The sequence below is a fragment of the Scyliorhinus torazame genome, chromosome 2, assembly GCF_047496885.1.
Source record: "Scyliorhinus torazame isolate Kashiwa2021f chromosome 2, sScyTor2.1, whole genome shotgun sequence".
Classification (NCBI taxonomy): Eukaryota; Metazoa; Chordata; class Chondrichthyes; order Carcharhiniformes; family Scyliorhinidae; genus Scyliorhinus; species Scyliorhinus torazame.
Window position 1 is genome coordinate 132655964 of NC_092708.1, and position 19767 is coordinate 132675730.

The 19767-nt window shown below is 43.8% G+C and overlaps 1 protein-coding gene across 4 annotated transcripts in view; it reads right to left on the bottom strand.

Annotated features, from left to right (window-relative positions):
* Window positions 1-652: 652 nt before the first annotated feature.
* The window catches only part of ccdc141 (coiled-coil domain containing 141), a 340177-nt gene continuing 321062 nt past the window's right edge, over window positions 653-19767 (bottom strand). For 3 of the 4 annotated variants that reach the window (XM_072477265.1, XM_072477274.1, XM_072477256.1), the window contains 3 exons: window positions 17750-18301; window positions 14093-15066; window positions 653-2838 (listed from right to left, as the gene is read on the bottom strand). In XM_072477265.1, the coding sequence (XP_072333366.1) occupies window positions 2553-2838; window positions 14093-15066; window positions 17750-18301 (1812 nt within the window). In that variant the 3' untranslated portion in view covers window positions 653-2552. The remainder of the gene's footprint in view (window positions 2839-14092; window positions 15067-17749; window positions 18302-19767) is intronic. The other variant, XM_072477284.1, reaches the window with a different exon arrangement.

Genomic DNA, 19767 nt, shown 5'->3' on the forward strand with positions numbered 1-19767 from the left:
GTGGACAGTTCCCGAACAGGGAGGTGGATATTGATTGCATGGTCCACTGCAAGGGCAGCTGGCAGACTTCGCTGCGCCACCAGTGAGAGCACTGTTGAAGGAAAAGCAGCTGGAATGTCAGGAACACAATGGAGGTGGCTATCAATATAACAGGAACGGCAGTCACTTGCTTGGAGTGCCAGGGTACTGACACAGTGTGGTCCCTTGAAACACTGGCAAAACTGCCTTGTGCTGGGAAGATTAGTGAAATTGATCCTCAAACTACCTTAATTGGCTTCCTGCCACAGACATGTGGGTTGCTAGCATTGTACCTAACCTACTGCTGCGAAAGGTGGTGGTGGATGGGGAATTGTTGGCAAACTGGACCAATGCATTTTTTAAAAACTAGATTTGCTTCTGTGCCTCCACACCCCACCACCCACCTCCAAACTCATTTCAAAGGGCCTGGGAAAATTCCTCCCATTCACTCTGAAATACATGGGCCACATGTTTACCACTGATGCCCCAAAAGGTTTTCAGTTGATGCTTGTAAGCTATAATAAAGATGTTTGTTTAGGAGGTGTGTTTTATGTTTGGTTTGTGATTGTGAAAATATTCTATGATCTAATCAATCATTTTTAACTGAAGTAAATTATAATTTTTCCATATTGCATTTTATTTAATTTACATTTCTTCTGATATACTTGACATCATGCAGAATCACCAGCCACAGGTTTACCACAAATGTTATATTTAAACTGTCAACATTTAGCAATGCATAACTAAATTTTACATGTTTTGCTCTAAAACATGTACAATGGAGCCACCTTACACAAAGTCTCTTTGTGAATCTGATTAATCTCCAATTTACTGTAAATACACATTACAGTAAGTTAAAAAAACCATATTCAATTGATCCCAAATATTTCAGGGTGCCGTTTTAATGCCACTTGTATGTGTGGTTTCAGTTATGCGTCAATATGAAAAATACAGCATAACTCAAAGCAAATCTGTCCTTGCTTTCCAAGCAAACTAAAATGAATCTATGATTCTATAAGTGATGCAAGACTTACACTAGCTGTTTCAGGACTCTTGGTATGAAACCACATTAAGAAGCTGCTCAGCTGGTCCTTTGGACATTTGAGTAAAATACTGAGAGGATCGACTCTCTGACCAATTTTTTCCGAGAAATGAACAGCCCAGGAGGGAAGTGTACACAATGTTCCTTTGTGGTTGACCCAAGTGTGACCCGCAAAATGGTTCAGTCGTCCAATAGGCATTGTGTTCCATGCATCTCAGTCAACACAACTGCAGCCTCACTGATTCTTGGTCTGTTTGACTCAACAGTGTTCTGCTACACCCATACAACTTCCAGCAGTACGGATTTCATTTGTATCATGGAGAAGAATCAAAAGTAGGTAATAACAGTGAAATATTTGTAATTCCAAATGTTTATAATAGTGTGAAGAAAGACAAATATAATTAGTCATGTGTTATCAATACATTGTAATTTGTGATTTGTTGGCATAATTGTACAAGTAAAATATAGTGAAATGTAACTCATTATTAACACACATTGTTTCCATAATTATAAAATTATTTTGGAAAATTCATTTTTGAAAATTCGGCATCGTAGTTTTAAAATGATTCAGAGAGAAAATATTGAGGATAGTAGAGATCTGCTAAACAGAATAAATCCTTATTTGTAGTCAAAATTACATTATTATAAAAATGCACATTTCATCTGCAAATTTTTTTTAAAAACGGTGTGATACTTTTATTTTCCTTATCTATTTGAACTGCTAGATTTACAATTCTATTCTGTGACTGAGTGTGGGCCAACCTTGGCCAATGCTGCTTTGTGCATGTCTACAAGGAAGTGTGTTGTAATATCAGGTGTATTCACCCGGGCAATTTCCCTCTCATTTTCTCTCTTTCGCTGTTGGAAACCACCTGGTCTCTCCTTGTTACCTGCCCCCATAGACATCTTAGGCAGGGAACCAATCATGCACGGAATCACGACATATCAGACATATCTTGCATGCCAGCATGCCATACCACTGAGTCACCCATTCATTAAAAAAATTGACATGCTTTTGCAATGTCTCTATTTCAAAAGTGTTGAATAGCAAAAACTGCCAGCCATACTTGACTGCAAATAATTCAAAATTGTTTCTCGATGAACATTTTAAAGATAGCAATGAAAAAAGGTCATCCAAGTCATCATCCTTTTTAGTCTTTTGTAAATAATGTTCTTGTACTCATTTCCACTTCTATCACTATAATCGGACAGTTAAATTCTTATTCATGTCATTGATTACAAACAATATTCGAGTTAGCTTTGTTCAATTACTAAAGAGGTATTTTACTGAAAAATATTAAACTATATTAGTATTTTCCATGTATTCATTTTGAGCAACAGGAAAGAAACAATTCCTGAACAAGTCAGCAATAAAAACACGTTACTAAAGTTATCAGAAAAAGTGCACAACAATTTTGGTTGTGATAAGTGCAGATATTACAGAACAGACAGTGATAGGCAACTAGGTGGCAGGAACATATATTTGCAATGGTTAAATTAACAGCATATACATAAGAAACAAGCTAATGTATAGCGTACACAACAAACCAAGACAGGTGAACCAATCTATATCATCAGTGTGGAAACATCTGAGACTGCAGTTACCTTGTACTTGAAGGATAGCATTGGAACTGACAGTACCATTAGAATTTTTAGCTCGTACAACATAAATGCCAGCATCTTTATCAGACACCTTGTCAATGAAAAGAATGTGTTTGCCTTCCTTGTTTGAAATTTTAAAATGCTGATCTGTTGTCAGCTTCTGTCCATTCTTGTACCTGAAGTAAAGAGTGTATTTTAAGTCAAGTAACATCTGGCACCATTTTAATAATACCACATTTATTTTTAAGAATAGCCCAAAATTAGAAAATGTATTTTATATAAAAGAGTTTTCTGCATAAAGCAAAATATTATTAAGTATTAACCCAGTCTAAGTGACGAAGGACATGCTTTTCAAAACATTTTCAAATCTCACAAATATACAGGAGCATGGAATGTTATAGCATAGCAAACCTAAAGCACACCATCAAGTTTTTTACTCCCGTACATGATCTTTCTGGCTTCTCATGCTCTAATATTCATTTCAAGCAGCTATCTCATTTAATTTTAACCAACCTTAATGACTCTGCTAAAATTCCAAATCCTAACTACCTGCAAGCAATAAAAATGGTAACATCGCTTTCAGTTCTTTTCATAATTTTCCCAAATGTATGCCTTCTTGAAACCCCACAAAAATTATTTGTATCAAAGTTCCAAGCTTGAGAAAACTTTAGGACAATTGAATCATTCAGCTTTGAGTGGAAGTGAATGAAATTGGACCTTATAGAGCGATGCTCAATTAGACTGTAGGAAAATCCTAGAGCTCAGTCAGGTCAGGTTGGGGGATTGAGGGGAATTTGGCAGTGTAGTCGAAGGGCCGAGGGGTAGTCAAGAAAATAGTGGATTGGTTGTATATTTACACAGGAGTTAGACTAGGATTTTTCAGTCTAATATTTCCTGAGTAACAATTCAGGTAAATATGTCGGAACTGTCCAAAGTCTTCCACTCTAACTCATAGTTGGAGGCTTTTTCGGAGGGTCTTGGGGAGCAGAGTAATTGACCATCAGAAGTTCAAACTTCCTGAGCAATTTCCACTGAGTTAGCGGATTGGGACTTTTGAGGGGTCCCATGGTCCATCTTGAGGTACAGCCAGCTTCCAACGATCTAGAGACCAGAAGATCAAGGCCAATGTGTCATTTGTGGTTGGCTGGCTGTGTCGATAAGGCAGATTAAAGTTCAAAGCTTGAGCTGCAGCTATTTACAGTGTAAAATTAATGACTTAGATAAACAGACCAAGTGTATTCAAGCTTGCCAGCCAATCAAAGCTAGGTAGGAAAGTAACCTGAGAATAATCAAAGAGGTTACAAAGGAATAGAGACAGGTTAAGTAAGTGGGGAAATAGATGGGAAATGGGGGGTGTGATGTTGGAAATATTATTTACTTTGCTAGGGAGAATAGAAAAGCCAAATTCTTTTTACAAGGTTAGAAACCAGTAAAAGTTGGGATTTAGAGGGATTTTAGTGATCTTGTACACAAGTAACAGAAAGTTAACATGTAGATACCCCAAGCATTTAGGAAGGCAAATAGTGTGTTTGCCTGTACTGAAAGGTGTTTGGAATACAAGAGTAAGATATCTTGTTACATTTACATAGGGCTTTTGTGAGACCGAACCTCAGGTACTGTGCACAGATTTCATAGAATTTACAGTGCAGCAGGTGGCCATTCGGCCTATCGAGTCTGCACTGGTTCTTGGAAAGAGCACCCTACTTAAGCCCACTCCTCCACCCTACCCCCGCAACCCAGTAACCCCACCTAACCTTTTTTTGGATACTAAGGGCAATTTAGCATGGCCAATCCACCTAACCTGCACATCTTTGGGCTGTGGGAGGAAACCGGAGTACCTAGAGGAAGCTCACGCAGGCACCGGGAGAACATGCAGACTCCGCACAGACAGTAACCCAAGCCGAGAATCGAACCTGGGGCCCAGGAGCTGTGAAGCAACAGTGCTAACCACTGGTGCTACCGTGCTGCCCATTTGGTCTCTTCCGAAGGAAGGATATACTTGCCCCAGAGGGGTTGCAATGTGGCTCACTAGATTGATTCCTACGATGAGAGTGTTGTCCAATGGGAGGAAATTGAGTATATTGAGTCTATCGAAGAATGAGAGGTGATATCTTTGAAACATATAACATTTTAGAGGAGTTGACAGGGTAGGTGCTGAGAGGCTGCAGAGTCTAGGACCAGGCCATAGTTTCAGGATAAGGAGTTGACCTGGGACTGAAATGTATTAATTTAAATGAGTGTCGGTTGTTAGAATTCTCGATCCAAGAGAACTGTGCATGCTCAGACATTGGGTGTATTTGAGACTGAGATTGACAGAGCTTTGGTGACAAAGGAAGTCAAGGGATATATGGTGGTGGGATACAAAATGGAGTTGAATGAGAAGATCGCCATGATCTTATAGCACGATGAAGCAGGCTTAAGAGGCATGGCCTGCTTTTATTCCTTATGTTCTTTTATCAAAATCAGAATGATTTAACAAGGTAATTGAGATCAGCTTTTCAATATTCTAAAGTAACACAATTGTAAGGTCCTAGTTTTCATTAAAACCCTTACAGAATTATGGCCTGAATTCTCTGGCCATTCACGCCTGTGAGATTCTCTAGTCCCCTCGGCAGCGCATTCCCACTGTGGGTTTCCCTGAGTCGTGGGGTGTCTTCTTGGGAATTCCCATTGACAGCAGTTGGAGCAGTAATATCGCCACAAGCGAACGGCGCACCGCCTTCCGCTGCCAAGAAACACGTGGCTGGGAGGCCGGTGAATCCCACCCTATCATTTCTCAGGTCATATGTTCCCCAACAAAGGTAAAGATCACCTTTTGATGTTGGATTAGTATGATTTTCTTTGATCTCCCATATTGCTTGGAGCTTCCTGGAATTGTCAATTTTTGATGAGTGATAGCTGAAAACCGATAATGAAAATTAAAAGTGATAATGACTGGAATGAAGCAGCATTATTTTGTCTCCACATCTGATCTTGTTACTTCTACAAAGGCTAAATACTGTCACTAAAATTAGGTCTACTGAAGTGGTTTGTACAAATAAAAATTGCTCTACAGTTTAGACGATGATTGGTTACAAGACTTGTTCCCTTGATGTCTTGATGTGTGTCAGATATAGGCTGGAATTTTCCAGCCTCCCAACCCCATCCCCTGCAGCAGGTTTTCCTGCGATGGATACAGAAAGTCCCATCGAGAGTATTATACTATATCCGTGACCCTATTCTGGATGATTTCATTGATGTCATGGGCTTTGATGGAAACTTAGCATTTGGGGTGACACCTTTTCTCTTATTGAAACTACCAAGCTTCATTCTTTTACCTTCACCAGCAATACTGGTGGCATTGTGGTCCTACTCACCAAATCTCATTTCAACTGTTGCTTTATTACTCGAACAGCTTCTCCATTTCTAAGCATCGTACCTTGCTCTGAAACAATCTTCAATTTAAATGCACATCTCATGCTCAGCGAAGCCCCACCCAAGTTTGTCATTCATTTCCTCAATTCTTACCTGCCTCAGCACTGTGACTTTTCATCCCCGGTGATTTCAAACTCTGTATCAAGTTATCTTACTCTTTCCTGTCCTCAACTTTAATCTTTCTCTCCGTATAAACTCACTTACCCGTATTCATATGACCCCCTTGACCATGTCATCTCATGTGGACCTTGATTTCCATCGTCACAATTTCAGGCAAAGGACTATGACTCATCAACTCCATGTACTGCTCACCACTCATATCTTCCTTCCCTTTCCTGCATCCTCCCCTGGGGAAAACAGGCCTCCAAGTCGCTTCCAATGGACGAGATTCTCTGGCCTCCCCATCGCATGTCTCCTTGCGGCAGGAGGTGGCCCACATTGGCTGGTGGAAGGATCTTCTGATCCAGCCGCTGTCAATAGGATTGCCCATTGAATCCACCACACGCTGCTAGGAAACACACGGAAGGGTGCACCGTTGGTAGGACCAGAAGATCCGCCGGCTTAAACAGCCGGAAGAACCTGCCACATGACCCATTTAAACTTCCAACCATCACCTGCCCTTTGTTCACTGCAAACTTATGTAGCTTTCCACCCACTCAATCACTTCCTCACTCCCATCTTTGATGCACTTGTCAACAATAAACCCTTGGTGTTCTCTCTCACCCTGGCCTATCACCTGGTACTGCTCCTTTCTCTGCTCCCTTTAATTCAAGGGATGCAGGTTTAAAGGCAAATAGTGCACAACTGATGTAGCCTTTCATCACTAGATCACCACAAGAAGTACTATGGAGCCCTGCTCTACGCTGCCAAAGCTGCTTAGGATCATCTGGGAATGCAAAGATAACTCAGATATTCTTTTTTTGACTAGCAAACATCTCATTAAACCTGCATTCCCTCCACCAATGCACTCTCATCTCCAGTAAGAAATTTGAGGAGCTCACGTCTTCCTCATCACTCTATGTTCCACTGCCTCCACCACAGTCCTACCTTCCTCTTGCTGAAGAAGTTACCAGTCATAGTACCTGTACTTTTTGGCAGCCAATAGCATCTTAGCTGTTTAAACAAGTCAGTTATTCATCAGTTCTAATTATTCTAGATACTGAAAATTTCCAGTTCTAATGACTGATGGAAGATTTTAAACTGCAATTGCCCTGCAGTTAATTTGCACACAATTTTGGGCATAGCCATATAATTGTATATTAACGTGTGAATATCTAAAGTAGGAGGAATAGTCACTTGGCTCCTCAAGCCTGCTCCGTCATTCAATAAGATCATGGCTGATCTGATTGTAACCTCAACTCCACATTCCTGCCTAATCCTGATAACCTTTCACTCCCTTGCTTATCAAGAATCTATCTACCTCTGCCTTAAAAATATGTAAAGATTCTACTTCCATCAGCTTTTGATGAAGAAAGTTCCAAAGATTCAAAGCACTCCTAGAGAAAAAATGCCTCTTCATCACTGTCCTTTGAGCAGCACGGTAGCACAAGTGATTAGCACTGTGGCTTCACAGCGCCAGGGTCCCAGGTTCGATTCCCTGCTGTGTCACTGTCTGTGCAGAGTCTGCACGTTCTCCCTGTGTCTGCGTGGGTTTCCTCCGAGTGCTCCGGTTTCCTCCCACCGTCCAAAGACATGCAGGTTAGGTGGATTGGCCATGGTAACTTGCCCTTCGTGACCAAAAAAGGTTAGGAGGAGTTATTGGGTTACGGGTATAGGGCGGAAGTGTGGGCTTAAGTGGATCGGTGCAGACTCGATGGACCAAATGCCCTCCTTCTGCACTGTATGTTCTATGTTCGTAAATGAGTGGCACCTTATTTTTAAACAATGGCTCCTCGTACTGGATTCTTCTACAAGAGGATTCTATCAAGACATCTTCTAAACTCCAGTGGATACAAACTTAGCCTGTCCAACCTTTCTTCAATTAATTTGCCATCTCCTTATTTTCCTTATTATTCCCCCAGACTTACTTTCTATAGGACCAAATGCTCAGTTTCTAAACTCCTTTTTCTTTCTTAAATTCAATAGAAATTCTTACTATCTGTCTTTTTATTTCTAGTTAGCTTTCTTTCACACTCTAATTTTTCCTTCCTTTTAATCTTTTGGCCATTCTTTGTGTTTTTTATATTCTGTCTAATCTTCTGACCTGCCACCCACCCCTCTTTATGCAATTAGATGCTTTTTCTTTAATTTGGATACTATCTTTAATTTTTTTTAGTTGACCACAGATGATGATCCTCCCCTTGAATGTTTTATTTCTTGCTGGAATGTATCTATTCTGAAATATCCCCCTCAAATATCCGCCACTGCACCTCTGTTGACCTATCCCTTAATCTAATTTGCCAGTTCATTTTAGCTAGCTTAAAAAACAGCTAACTGATATGATTGATCAAAAATGAGGACAGAGGCACAGCTGAAACATGTTTGCAGCTGTTCAATTTACGTGCAGTCTCGCTCATTAATCAGGAAAGTGAAGCAATTATGGTCATTCATGGAATACTGATTCTTTGAAGTGCCAATGATTGTTCCCCTAGTTGTAACTTCTCGTTTTGAGCCTCCAAGATCACCAGAGTATTAAGGAACTGCAGAACTGTTGGACAAGCTTGAAAACCCCTTTGGAAATGTGGCCATGGACCATTTACAGAAGAGAAGCTTCAGGACTGTGAAATTAATCTCATGTAGTCACTGAATGTTTAGTCCAAAAGCGCAATCTTGGAATGCCCATAGTGGTGATCCCAGCGCCTGGGCTGAAAGTAGAACATCTAGTCACATTGCCAAAGCTTTTGGCACTGGGGCAGGGAGTTGGGGGTGGACATTCATGCACACCCCGCACTGGGCAATACTGTAGGGGTCACTACTCATAGGCATTTGTAAAAGGCCTCAAGGCCACAATCATAGACGAGTCTTTGATGGAAACAAATGCTGACTCGTGCAGGCTTCTTCCTGATACTGCAGCGAGGAGACCATCAGGAAGATGTGGCTTGGTGTTATCACTGTGTGCATTATTGCTTGTAAGCAGGGGAGAAGAATGTGATGGTGGTGCTTGGCTCACCAAAGGGAGAAGAACGTTCAAGACCAAGTGGCAGCAGGTCTTCCTCCAGAGGCAGATAATGATTCTCAGGGAGTCATCATTGGTCATCTGCTAGACCCAGGGTGTATAAATGTTGTGTGTGTTATCTGCAAATAAGCAAGAACCAGTGTCACAGATTCAGGATTTTGTGCCAAGGGAACCTGAAGGGCATTCAATGTCAGTGGGCATGAAAGTAACTGTTGCACTCAACTTCTACGCCAGTGGCTCCTTCCAGGGCTCCACTGTGGACCTCTACAGGATTTCCTGAGTGTCCACTCACAAATGCAGCCAGGAGGTTTAAGATGTTATTTTTTTTAAATGTCCACAATTTTATCACAATCATCAGAGAGCAAGCAAGCCAGGATGCAACAGCACTGAGCATTGCTAAAAATTTGGATTTCCTACAGGTGCAGGGTGCCACTGACTGTACTCCTGTGGTTATAAAAGCCCCCCAGCAACAGACAGTCCAGTATACCAACTGGAACGGTTACAATTCGCCCAATGTGCAGCTGGTGTGCGACCGTAACAAAACTTATGCAGGTTTGATCTAGGTACCCAGGAAGTGTCCACGACTTGTACATCCTGAGTGGCTCTCAGATCCCTGACATCTTTGAAGGATCACAGGATACAGGGTTGGCTCCTTGGGGACAAGGGCTACCCGCATAGAACATAGCTCATGATGCCTGTGCAACGGCCTCACACACCTGCTGGGAGAAGGTATAACGAGGTATAACGAGGCTCATGTTGCAACCCGGAACACACCATAAGGATCCTAAAAATGTTATTATGGTGCCTGGACAGGTCTGGCAGAGCTCCCTAGAGGGTCCCTCGAGGGTTTCAAGCCCATTGTGACTTGTGCACTACACAACCTGGCACCACAAAGGAGGGAGGAGTTGACGGATAATAAGATGGAGGAGCTACATGTCTCCCCTGTTGAGGAGTTCATCAAAAGTTTTGACAATGGCAATGAAGTTGTGAAAGCCAAGGATGTAGGTGAATAGACCAGTGCACAGGCCAGGCAAGGCAGGTATGATTGTGAGGCCTTCATTCCCAGCAGATTCCAGAAATAGGATGACGAGATACACTGAGGATCCTCCAGGACAACTCTCCTCCATCATGGGCTAGCATGACCACCGGCATTGCTATTCCTCTAATTTCACCCATGAATTCCCAGATGATAATGCATCGTTAGACAGCATCCTCATGTTGCCATGATGCTTTGAAGGATGAACAAGCCTCGAGGGCATGTGTCTGTGCTGAGGTGAGGTTCGACCTGGATGAAGGCATCCCAGCATCAGACATCAGAAAGTGCTGCTTCTTCACACATCCATTCAGCATCCCAGTTTCAACAGCACGCTTCAAGACTTAGGGGAACTTGCATAATCCTCAGTAGCCTAGTGGTTGCATGCCTTCAATCTGGCAAGCCACCTCAAGGAGATCCAAGGCAGTATTCCACAATGTGTTACAGTGATGTTGAAACTGAAACATAATACATGGGACAAAGCAGCTTGTGAAATAACGCTGCTGTGACTACACTTAGAGATGACTCAGTCACCTGTGGTACACACCCGAAATGACATTGACATCAGTAGTTTGTTAGGGATCCTGAACTGCATTTGTCCTAATCCTAATATAGGAGTGAAGCTCTTGAGCATGAAGAGGTCAGACCATCTGGTATTGAGATGCCTCCTCGTACACACAACCAATGTGCCCTCATGGCCAGCCCATAGCCCTTTTGTGTTGACATCGATGGATGCCAACAATAGCTACAGTGATTGAGTGCAGCCCCTGCAGCAGTGCAGGACTGACATCCTGGGCCCAGGTCTCTATGACAACCATGATCCTACCAGGGTGGACCTTGGTGGGTTGGCATGCTAGCGTTATTACATCAGACTGAAGGCAGATGGGCTCCTCCATTGTGTGTTGCAATCTGAGGAGTGCAGCTGAAATCCTTTTGGCAGCTGATTTAGGACCGAGTCCCGAGGTGTGTCATCAGGCTTGGACTCAACAGAATTGTGGCCTCCAACACCCCTCCGAGGGCCGGTGATCTCTGATGTCCCTGCCTCAGCCTGCTGTGCTCAACAAAATTGTGACCTCTGAGGTTATTCCGGAATTAGGCCCCACCGATGTTTGTGTCTCTGTGCTGGTGGAGGGTGTGGGTGAGCACTGTCCTCAGGTTCCTCACCCGAGGTGTTGTTGGGGCTGCACGGATGCCCTGCGGCAGCTTCTCAGAGGTGACTACCAAAAGAAAGGAGAGGCAATTAGTGCATAGCAAGTGACTCTGAAACAGGAGAATTCATTTACAGTATGGCTGTCTGTCGCATGGTGTAGTGCCAGATCCTCACTTGGGTGTGCGTGCTGACTTTATCGTCAACGCAGACACAGTCTATGTCTTCTCTGGCCAGCTCTACGGTTCTGTTCTCAAAATCTGTGAGAACATTGATCTTGGGAACTCCACCCCAGGTCTGGGACATTCTCCTTGTTATTGTGAGCCAGCTTGTCCTGCAGGAAGATAGATGGAGAGAGTGTGAAGAAGATGTATTGGAGGGCAGATAATAAGGATGCCTGGCATGCGTGGATGACAAACGGAGCCCTGTACAGGATTAGGACACGAACTGCAAAGGGGAAGTGGCCAGGTGGAGATGTTAGGGTGTGCGAGAGTGAATGCTGATGTCCTTTGAAATTATAGCGAATGAGATCCTTATGAATGTGTGATGGACTTGTGGGTGTGTGAATTGAGCATGGTGAGATTGTTGATTTTCCCTGGCAGGACAGAGGCGATATCGTCTTCCAGCACTAGGTGGCTGACCTCTTCTGCTGTGCGTTTGCACTGAATACTGATGCAACCGCCTCCCACGGTCACCTGGTGGAAGTCCTGTGTCCAGGGTGAGGATAGAGAACATTGCAGCAGGCCACGACTGTGTCCTACACCAGTGAGGCATCACTGATTTTGGGTGCAGCATTCTTTCTGCGTTTGGAAGCCATTGGCGAGATTCTCCGCCCCCCCGCCGGGTCGGAGAATCGCCGAGGGCTGGCGTGAATCCCGCCCCCGCCGGTTGCCAAATTCTCCGGCACCGGATATTCGGCGGGGGCGGGAATCGCGCTGCACTGGTTGGCGCCCCCCCCCCCCCCCCCGCCCCCCCCGCGATTCTCCGGCCCGGATGGGCCGAAGTCCGGCTGCTAGGATGCCTGTCCCGCCGGCGTGGATTAAACTACCTCTCTTACCGGCGGGACAAGGCGACGCGGGTGGGCTCCGGGGTCCTGGGGGGGGGGTGGGGGGGGCGCGGGGCGATCTGGCCCCGGGGGGGATGCTCCCACGGTGGCCTGGCCCACGATCGGGGCCCACCGATCCGCGGGCGGGCCTGTGCCGTGGGGGCACTCTTTTCCTTCCGCCTTCGCCACGGTCTCCACCATGGCGGAGGCGGAAGAGACTCCCTCCACTGCGCATGCGCGGGGTGCCGTGAGCGGCCGCTAACGCTCCCGCGCATGCGCCGCCTGGCAATGTCATTTCCGCCCGCCAGCTGGCGGGGCGGAAATCAGTCCGGCGCGGGCCTAGCCCCTCAACGTTAGGGCTCGGCCCCCCCAAGATGCGGAGGATTCCACACCTTTGAGGCGGCGCGATGACCGACTGATTTGCGCCGTTTTTGCCGCCGGTCGGTGGACATCGCGCCGATACCGGAGAATTTCGTCCCATGTCTTCACTGGAGCTGTCCCAGGCTTCAGAGTATGCGAACGGAATGCAAGGGTGACGTTTAAATATGGTGCTTGGGGTTAGAGAGTGTGGAGGATGGGCGAATCAGATGTAAAACAGCATGTCCCCCATGGATGAATAATTAATGCAGCCTGAAACACACGATACAGCATGAAAACAACCCGCCATTGCAGCTGGCAGTGAAACACTGTTTTCTACATCCGCGAATGCACTTAGTGCATTTCACAGAAAATCCCGGCCTTTGAACTACGTATTCATCTTTCTAATTTAATGTACTCTCTGCCAATCAAGAGATCATTATTACCTTAGAGGTTCTGCATTTTAATTTAGTGTCTAGCACCTCATACTATTTATGTAGAACCCCTTTCCTAGTTCTACCTATGTCCTTGGTACTAAATGGACCACAACATTGGGATCATGCCCCTCCCAGTGCAAGCTCTTCTCTAGCCCTTAGCAGTTGTCCTGAACCCTGGCACCGGACAGTCAACACAGCCATCTAGACTCTTGCTCTTAGCTGCAGAGAACAGTGTCAATCCCCCTCGCTATACTGTCCCTTATACCTTATGAGCACATTTATTTTTGCTCCCTCCACTTGGATGGTTTCCTGTACCACAGTGCCATAGTTAGTTTACTCATCCACCCTGCAGCCCCACTCTAATCCAAACAAGCTGAGAGAGCCTCAAACCTATTGGACAATTGCAAAGGCTGAGGCTCCTGCACTCCTGCCCTCTAGGTCCCCTTACCTTTTTCACTTGCAGTTACATATCCTGTCCCAGTCCCTGACCACTGATACTAACATTCTCCCTTCTTAATGTGAGTGTCTACAACTCAGCCTCCAGATCAATGATTTTGAGCTGAAGCTCCTCGAACTGCAAACACTTACTGCAGACCTGTTTGCCCTGGATCACACTGGCATTCAGGAGTCCCAACATGCTGCACCCTTGACACATCACCTGCCCTGCCATCCTAAATGTGATTTTATTCATTATGTAATTAAATTATGCAATTTATAATTAACATACTTTGTGGTTTCATTAGTTATTAGGCTGTAATAAATCAGATCCATGGTCAACAGCTCATGCTGAGGAGCTAAATATATCTTAATGTAATAGAAATGTTCTAAGACAGAAGCAATTTGACTTGTATAAATTATTGTTGCTTGTTATAGGTTACCCACCATGTCAAAGTTGGTTCTGGGAATCCTGTTACATCTATTTCCAAGGTCACAGGAGAACCTTCTACCACACTGACATTAGACAAGAGCTTGGAGAAGTTGGGTGTGTTGCTAGCCAGGTTGCACTTGGTTGTGCTTCTTGCTGTATGCCTGATTTCCTCACCGATGGTATGATAGCCTGTATCATGCACTGACTGATCTATACTGAGGGGCACTGCTAGTGGTTCAGGTGAAGTGTATAAATTATTTCTGTTAGACCTCAATTCTTTTCTAAAACATCTCCTATTACGACCATGCAGCAACTCCTGTGTTTCAGTCACACTCTCATGCATATCATAAGTCTGCAGCTGTGTCTCATGCACTTCACAGAAAGAATCGCAGGCTGATGAATTAGTTACCATTTGGGATTTTAACATATGCATGCTCGAAACAATATTGGGTGCAGGAATTGTCAGTGGGCTGTGGATAAATGAGGAAGACTCAGATCTATATTTTGTGCAGGGCTCAGTGCTGTGATTTGGACGAGATGAGGAATTACATTCTGATCCACTATAAACTTGTGATCTTGAGTGATTTACTGTATCAGCAGTGCCCACAGGTGCTAGCAGATCAGAGTTGTCAGTCATTCTGCTATAGCTTGCTTGTATCTGTGGTTGGCCACTATAAGACCCAGCAAATAGACTGTGGGAACTTAATCTGGACATTTTATCCACTTCGGTTTCGGAATGGAGTATGTTCGATTCTGGAGTCTCAGGAAGTGGAGGCAAAGAAATGTCATCAGGTGACATGCATTCATATTCTTCTACAGATAGGGTTTCATCTACAAAAGATTCATTTTGCACATCTCCATCAGTCACTGTGCTGCCTTCTGTTGAAGGATGAAACAACTCAGCAGCTTCTTGTGAATATGAATCTTCTGGAACTGAATCAGTGGCTTGGTTGCTCAGTAATCCATCCAGGTTGGCATTTAAAGGTTCCTGGAAAAACAAAAACAAATAGTATTTCTGATGTATTTAATTTGCTAAGTACACCATGCTCTCCTTATTTGAGTGTTCCTATTTCTGCTGTACCACTGGGTGGCACCTCGATAACTTCCCAAAATTGTTCTTCACCATCATGTCTGCAGTTCCTGCGGCTGAATTCTTCATTAAATAAAGGGAGAATTCACAACACTCTACTTTCATCAGAAAACTAGGCAGCAGAAGAAATAAAGTCACTTTATATCTGCTGTTAAATTTAATGATGGTAACATGTAAGAACAAAGAAAATAGGAGATTGACCAACTGGCTAATTATATTAAATTCATAATGTGCTTGGTTTCAAATGTACTTTTTAGGACACCAGTATGCCAAAAACTACATAAAATTACAAAACCTTCCATGTCCATGTGAAGCCCTTGAGATTAAATGAGCAGTGGTGGGGCATGGATACAAAATTAGGTGAGGGACAAAAAGCAGAGAGTAAGTGTGAATGTTTTTCAGACAGTGGTGCCCACCTGGGGTCAGATTAGAACTATTGTTCATTTAGATATTTATAAATGACCTGTGGTGGGTATAAAATGAATTATTTTTTGAAGTTTTCAGGTATGACAAAACTCAGAAAAGTAGTAAACAGTGAGGAGGATAGTGCCAGACTTCAGGAGGACACAGGCTAACTCTGAAATGGGCAGACACAGGCAGATTAAAATTAGCACAGACAAGTATGAAGTCATGCATTTGGAAACAAGAATGAGGCAGAGGCTATATTTAGAAATTGCCCAATGTTAAAGGCAGTGCCGGGGCAGAGGGACTTTGGGGTGAGATGGGGAGAATGTTTTAATGCAGTGAGTTATCCTCTAGAATGCAATGTCTAAATGTGTGGTGGAATAGAAAGTTTCAAAAGGAAATTGGATGGACACTCAAAGTGGAGAAAATTGTCAGAGCACGGGGAAAAGGCAGGTGAGTGAGACTTCCAAAGAGCAGACAATGCATGATGAGCTGGATGGCCTTCTGCACTACAAGGTTCGACACATGGAATTTAGTGTTTCCCTGGGAGCAGGCTGAGATACAGAGACGGCCATACAATAGAGTGGGAAAGTGCAGCGTGGATACCCTGTTGCCTTCCTGACTCTCTCCAATTAGGTCCAGGGCAGGATGGGTTGGGAACAGTTTTCTTGCCCAGAGGCCAATTGAAGCCCTAGTGGCTACATCTCGCAGCCACAGGTTTTTAACCAGGGAAGACCCGGAGCTGAGAAGAAGGGTTTGAACAACAGCGCCTCAATAGCCTTGACTGGACCCCTTCAGTGTAACTGATCAAAACCTTCTCAGCTTGTCAGTTTCACTGAAGTAGCTCTTCCCACAGTGTATTCACCTCAGTCACCCTGTTTAGTTGCAAAGACAGTATGGAAGCCTTGAGTCTTAGGAAAATAAGGAACTTTTGATTTAAAACACACTTAATTTTCATTTTAAGTACCTCACTTGCTTTCCTGCTGACTTACAGAGGTTTCCCGCTGGTCTCGGAACCCGCTCCAGGAAAAGCCGGAAGAGGGTGCAATGACATCAGGATCTCTATGTCCAAAAACGACTTTCCCAATAAGCACATACTGGAATTTTCCTTCACCTACCTGGGAAAATTCAGTTACCTCGAGACTAGACTATTCCAATGCTCACCTGGCGGCCACCCATTGTCCACACCGCTGCCCATATTCTCAGTCGCTGTTCACTAATTTTCCTTCTGCTTGCTGGTCTACATTCGCTCCTGGTGTGGTAATACCTTGATTTTAAAACTCTTAACTTTGTTTTCAAATCTCTGCATGGCCTTGCTCCACCCAATCAATGCTTTGCAATCTTTACATTTCTCCAATTCTAGCATCTTGCACATCCTCAATTTTAATTACAGCACCACTGATGGCCGTACTTTCAGTTGCCGAGGCCCTAAGCTTTTTAATTTAATCTCCATACCTCTCCACCTTTGTACCTTTTCCCCTTTAAGATCCTTTCCAAAACTTTCACCAAGTTTTTGTATCGCCTAACCAAATATCTCTTTATGTGGCTCAGAGTCAATTTTTAAATTACAACACTGCCCTGAAACACCTTGCCATGATTTACATTAAAGTTGCCTTATGAATGCAATTTGTTGGAATAACATTTACATTGTAAAAAGTCATTTATTTACATTCAATCAATCTAAAAATACACACCTTTCAATATCGCTAACTGCTCAAAATTGTCATGAATCATTCTATAGGACAACTAAATACAAAGGGGCTGCTTAGCTCAGTTGTCCAGATGGCTGGCACATGGTTCAGAAAAATGCCAGCAGTGTTTGTTGGATTCTCATTTGAGGTGAGGTAGTCTTGAGAGCCACCCCCTCATCCTGCCCCTGAGAGTGGGTACACAATGGCAAAACCACACCTGGGGGAAAAGGAATTGCCATGGAAATTGCTCAGGATGAAGAATTAGCAATGAGCCGATGACCTGCCTTCAAGCAGAACATATATGAATGAACTAAATAAACTATTCTCTTTTTGCGAATTGGAAATATGTTTCGAAATAACACATAACAAATCATTTCTGTGCGCAGAGGAATTTTTAAGCAAATTTTACTCAGTGTTCAGGTCTCATTCTGGTGATATTACCTTTTACCTTTGTTAATTTAGGAATACTTTAATGGAATACATACATGACTAGATGACAACGATTCTTTTTGGAGTTCTGTCCGACTGTCTGGGGTCCCTCTGTTTTCTGTTTCATCCATTTGATCCTCTTTGGAAGAATTTGACACTGATATTTCTGAATTATTCCCAAGGGTAGTCATGAAAAGTTCAGTATTTTCTGATCTGTTTCCTATGAGGTGAAGGACAAAAACCCTTCTTTCTGAATTAGTGGAATATGTTGATGCAAAGAGCGATTTTGGCTGGGACTGCTTCATTTCAAATGGTTGGGACAAGGTGGTGGTGTAACACTGAACATTTGTCTCTTCCCCTCTGCAGTTCTTCACATCATCAGTTATTGTTTGGACATCTTCTGTGGTTAGTCCTAGAACATGATTAGGGTCTGTGACATGTATCAAGGAGGGATTTAGGTCTTTGTTTTCTTTTGTCCCATTAGTTGCGTCCACAATCGGTTTTGATGAAGCTCTGGTCACCTTTTCTTGCTCATGGTTGTCCAGTGTTTGATATGCTGTTTGCAAGCTTGCACCATCAAGTGATGATTGGAAATCACTGGTGTCCATCTAACAGTAATTAAACAGACATAAAATTAAGACACTTTTATCTTCATTATTAATTGATATGATTCTTCAATAAAAAAAGTTATTTCACTTTTAACATTCACCATAGTATAAGAAAAACACAAAATCACTGTCGGATTGCCACTCCACTCCTACCTTACTGCATCATACCAGAGCTCCGCATTTCTGGCCAGGGTTTCAAATCCCTGCTTCTCCAGGAATGCAAAGTGCACACAAAATAGAACTGCTTCTACGCAGCGCTGGATTGTCAGGAGAAGACAAGACATGCCCCCCTTTTACGGTACTATCTGCCGTGTTAAACAGCTTTTCAGCATATTGGTACATGAGTGTATGAGCGAATGAGTAGGTGGTAAGGGCATAGGTAGGTAAGATATGTGGGTAAGGAGGTAGAGTGGCAGGTGGGTGAAATAAGTGGGTAAGGGGGTGAAGTGGCAAGTGGGTAGGGTGGCAGGTAGGCAGGGTGACAGGTGGGTAAGGTCGCATGTGGATAGTTGAAAAGGGTGGTGAGGTTGGATGAGATTGGGTAGGGGGGGGGGGGGTGTTGGGAGGTCAATTGAATAGTTACCCAGTAGTTCGACAAGGAGTTTTCTGTCTTAACATTTCCTGGGTAACTATCCAGATAATTATGTCAGAACTGTCCAAAGTCTCTGACTCTTACTCAAGAGTTGGGGCTTTTACCAGAGATTCCCAGGGAGCACTGGCATTGGCCATCAGAAGTTCATATTTCCAGGCAAATGCAATAGAGTCAACATATTGGACTTTCGAGGGGTCAACAAGTGTATCTTGGAGATCCAGAGACCAGATAACCTGGGCCAAAGAGTTTTACTAATTGATAATGTACATTTAGATACCTAGAAAGACATAAGAACATAAGAACTAGGAACAGGAGTAGGCCATCTGGCCCCTCGAGCCTGCTCCGCCATTTAATGAGATCATGGCTGATCTTTGTGGACTCAGCTCCACTCTCCGGCCCGTACACCATATCCCCGAATCCCTTTATTCTTTAGAAAGGTATCTATCTTTTTCTTAAAAACGTTTGCTTCACTGGGCAAGGAATTCCAGAGATTCACAACCCTTCAGGTGAAGACGTTCCTCCTAAACTCGGTCTTAAATCTACTTCCCCTTATTTTGAGGCTATGCCCCCTAGTTCTGCTTTCCCCGACCAGTGGAAACAACCTGCCCGCCTCTATCCTATCTATTCCCTTCGCAATTTTAATGTCTCAATAAGATCCCCCCGCATCCTTCTAAACGCCAATGAGTACAGTCCCAGTCTACTCAACCTCTCGTCATAATCTAATCCCCTCAACTCTGGGATCAACCTAGTGAATCTCCTCTGCACTCCCTCCAGTGCCAATATGTCCTTTCTCAGGTAAGGAGACCAAAACTGAACACAATACTCCAGATGCGGCCTCACCGACACCCTATACAATTGCAGCATAACCTCCCTA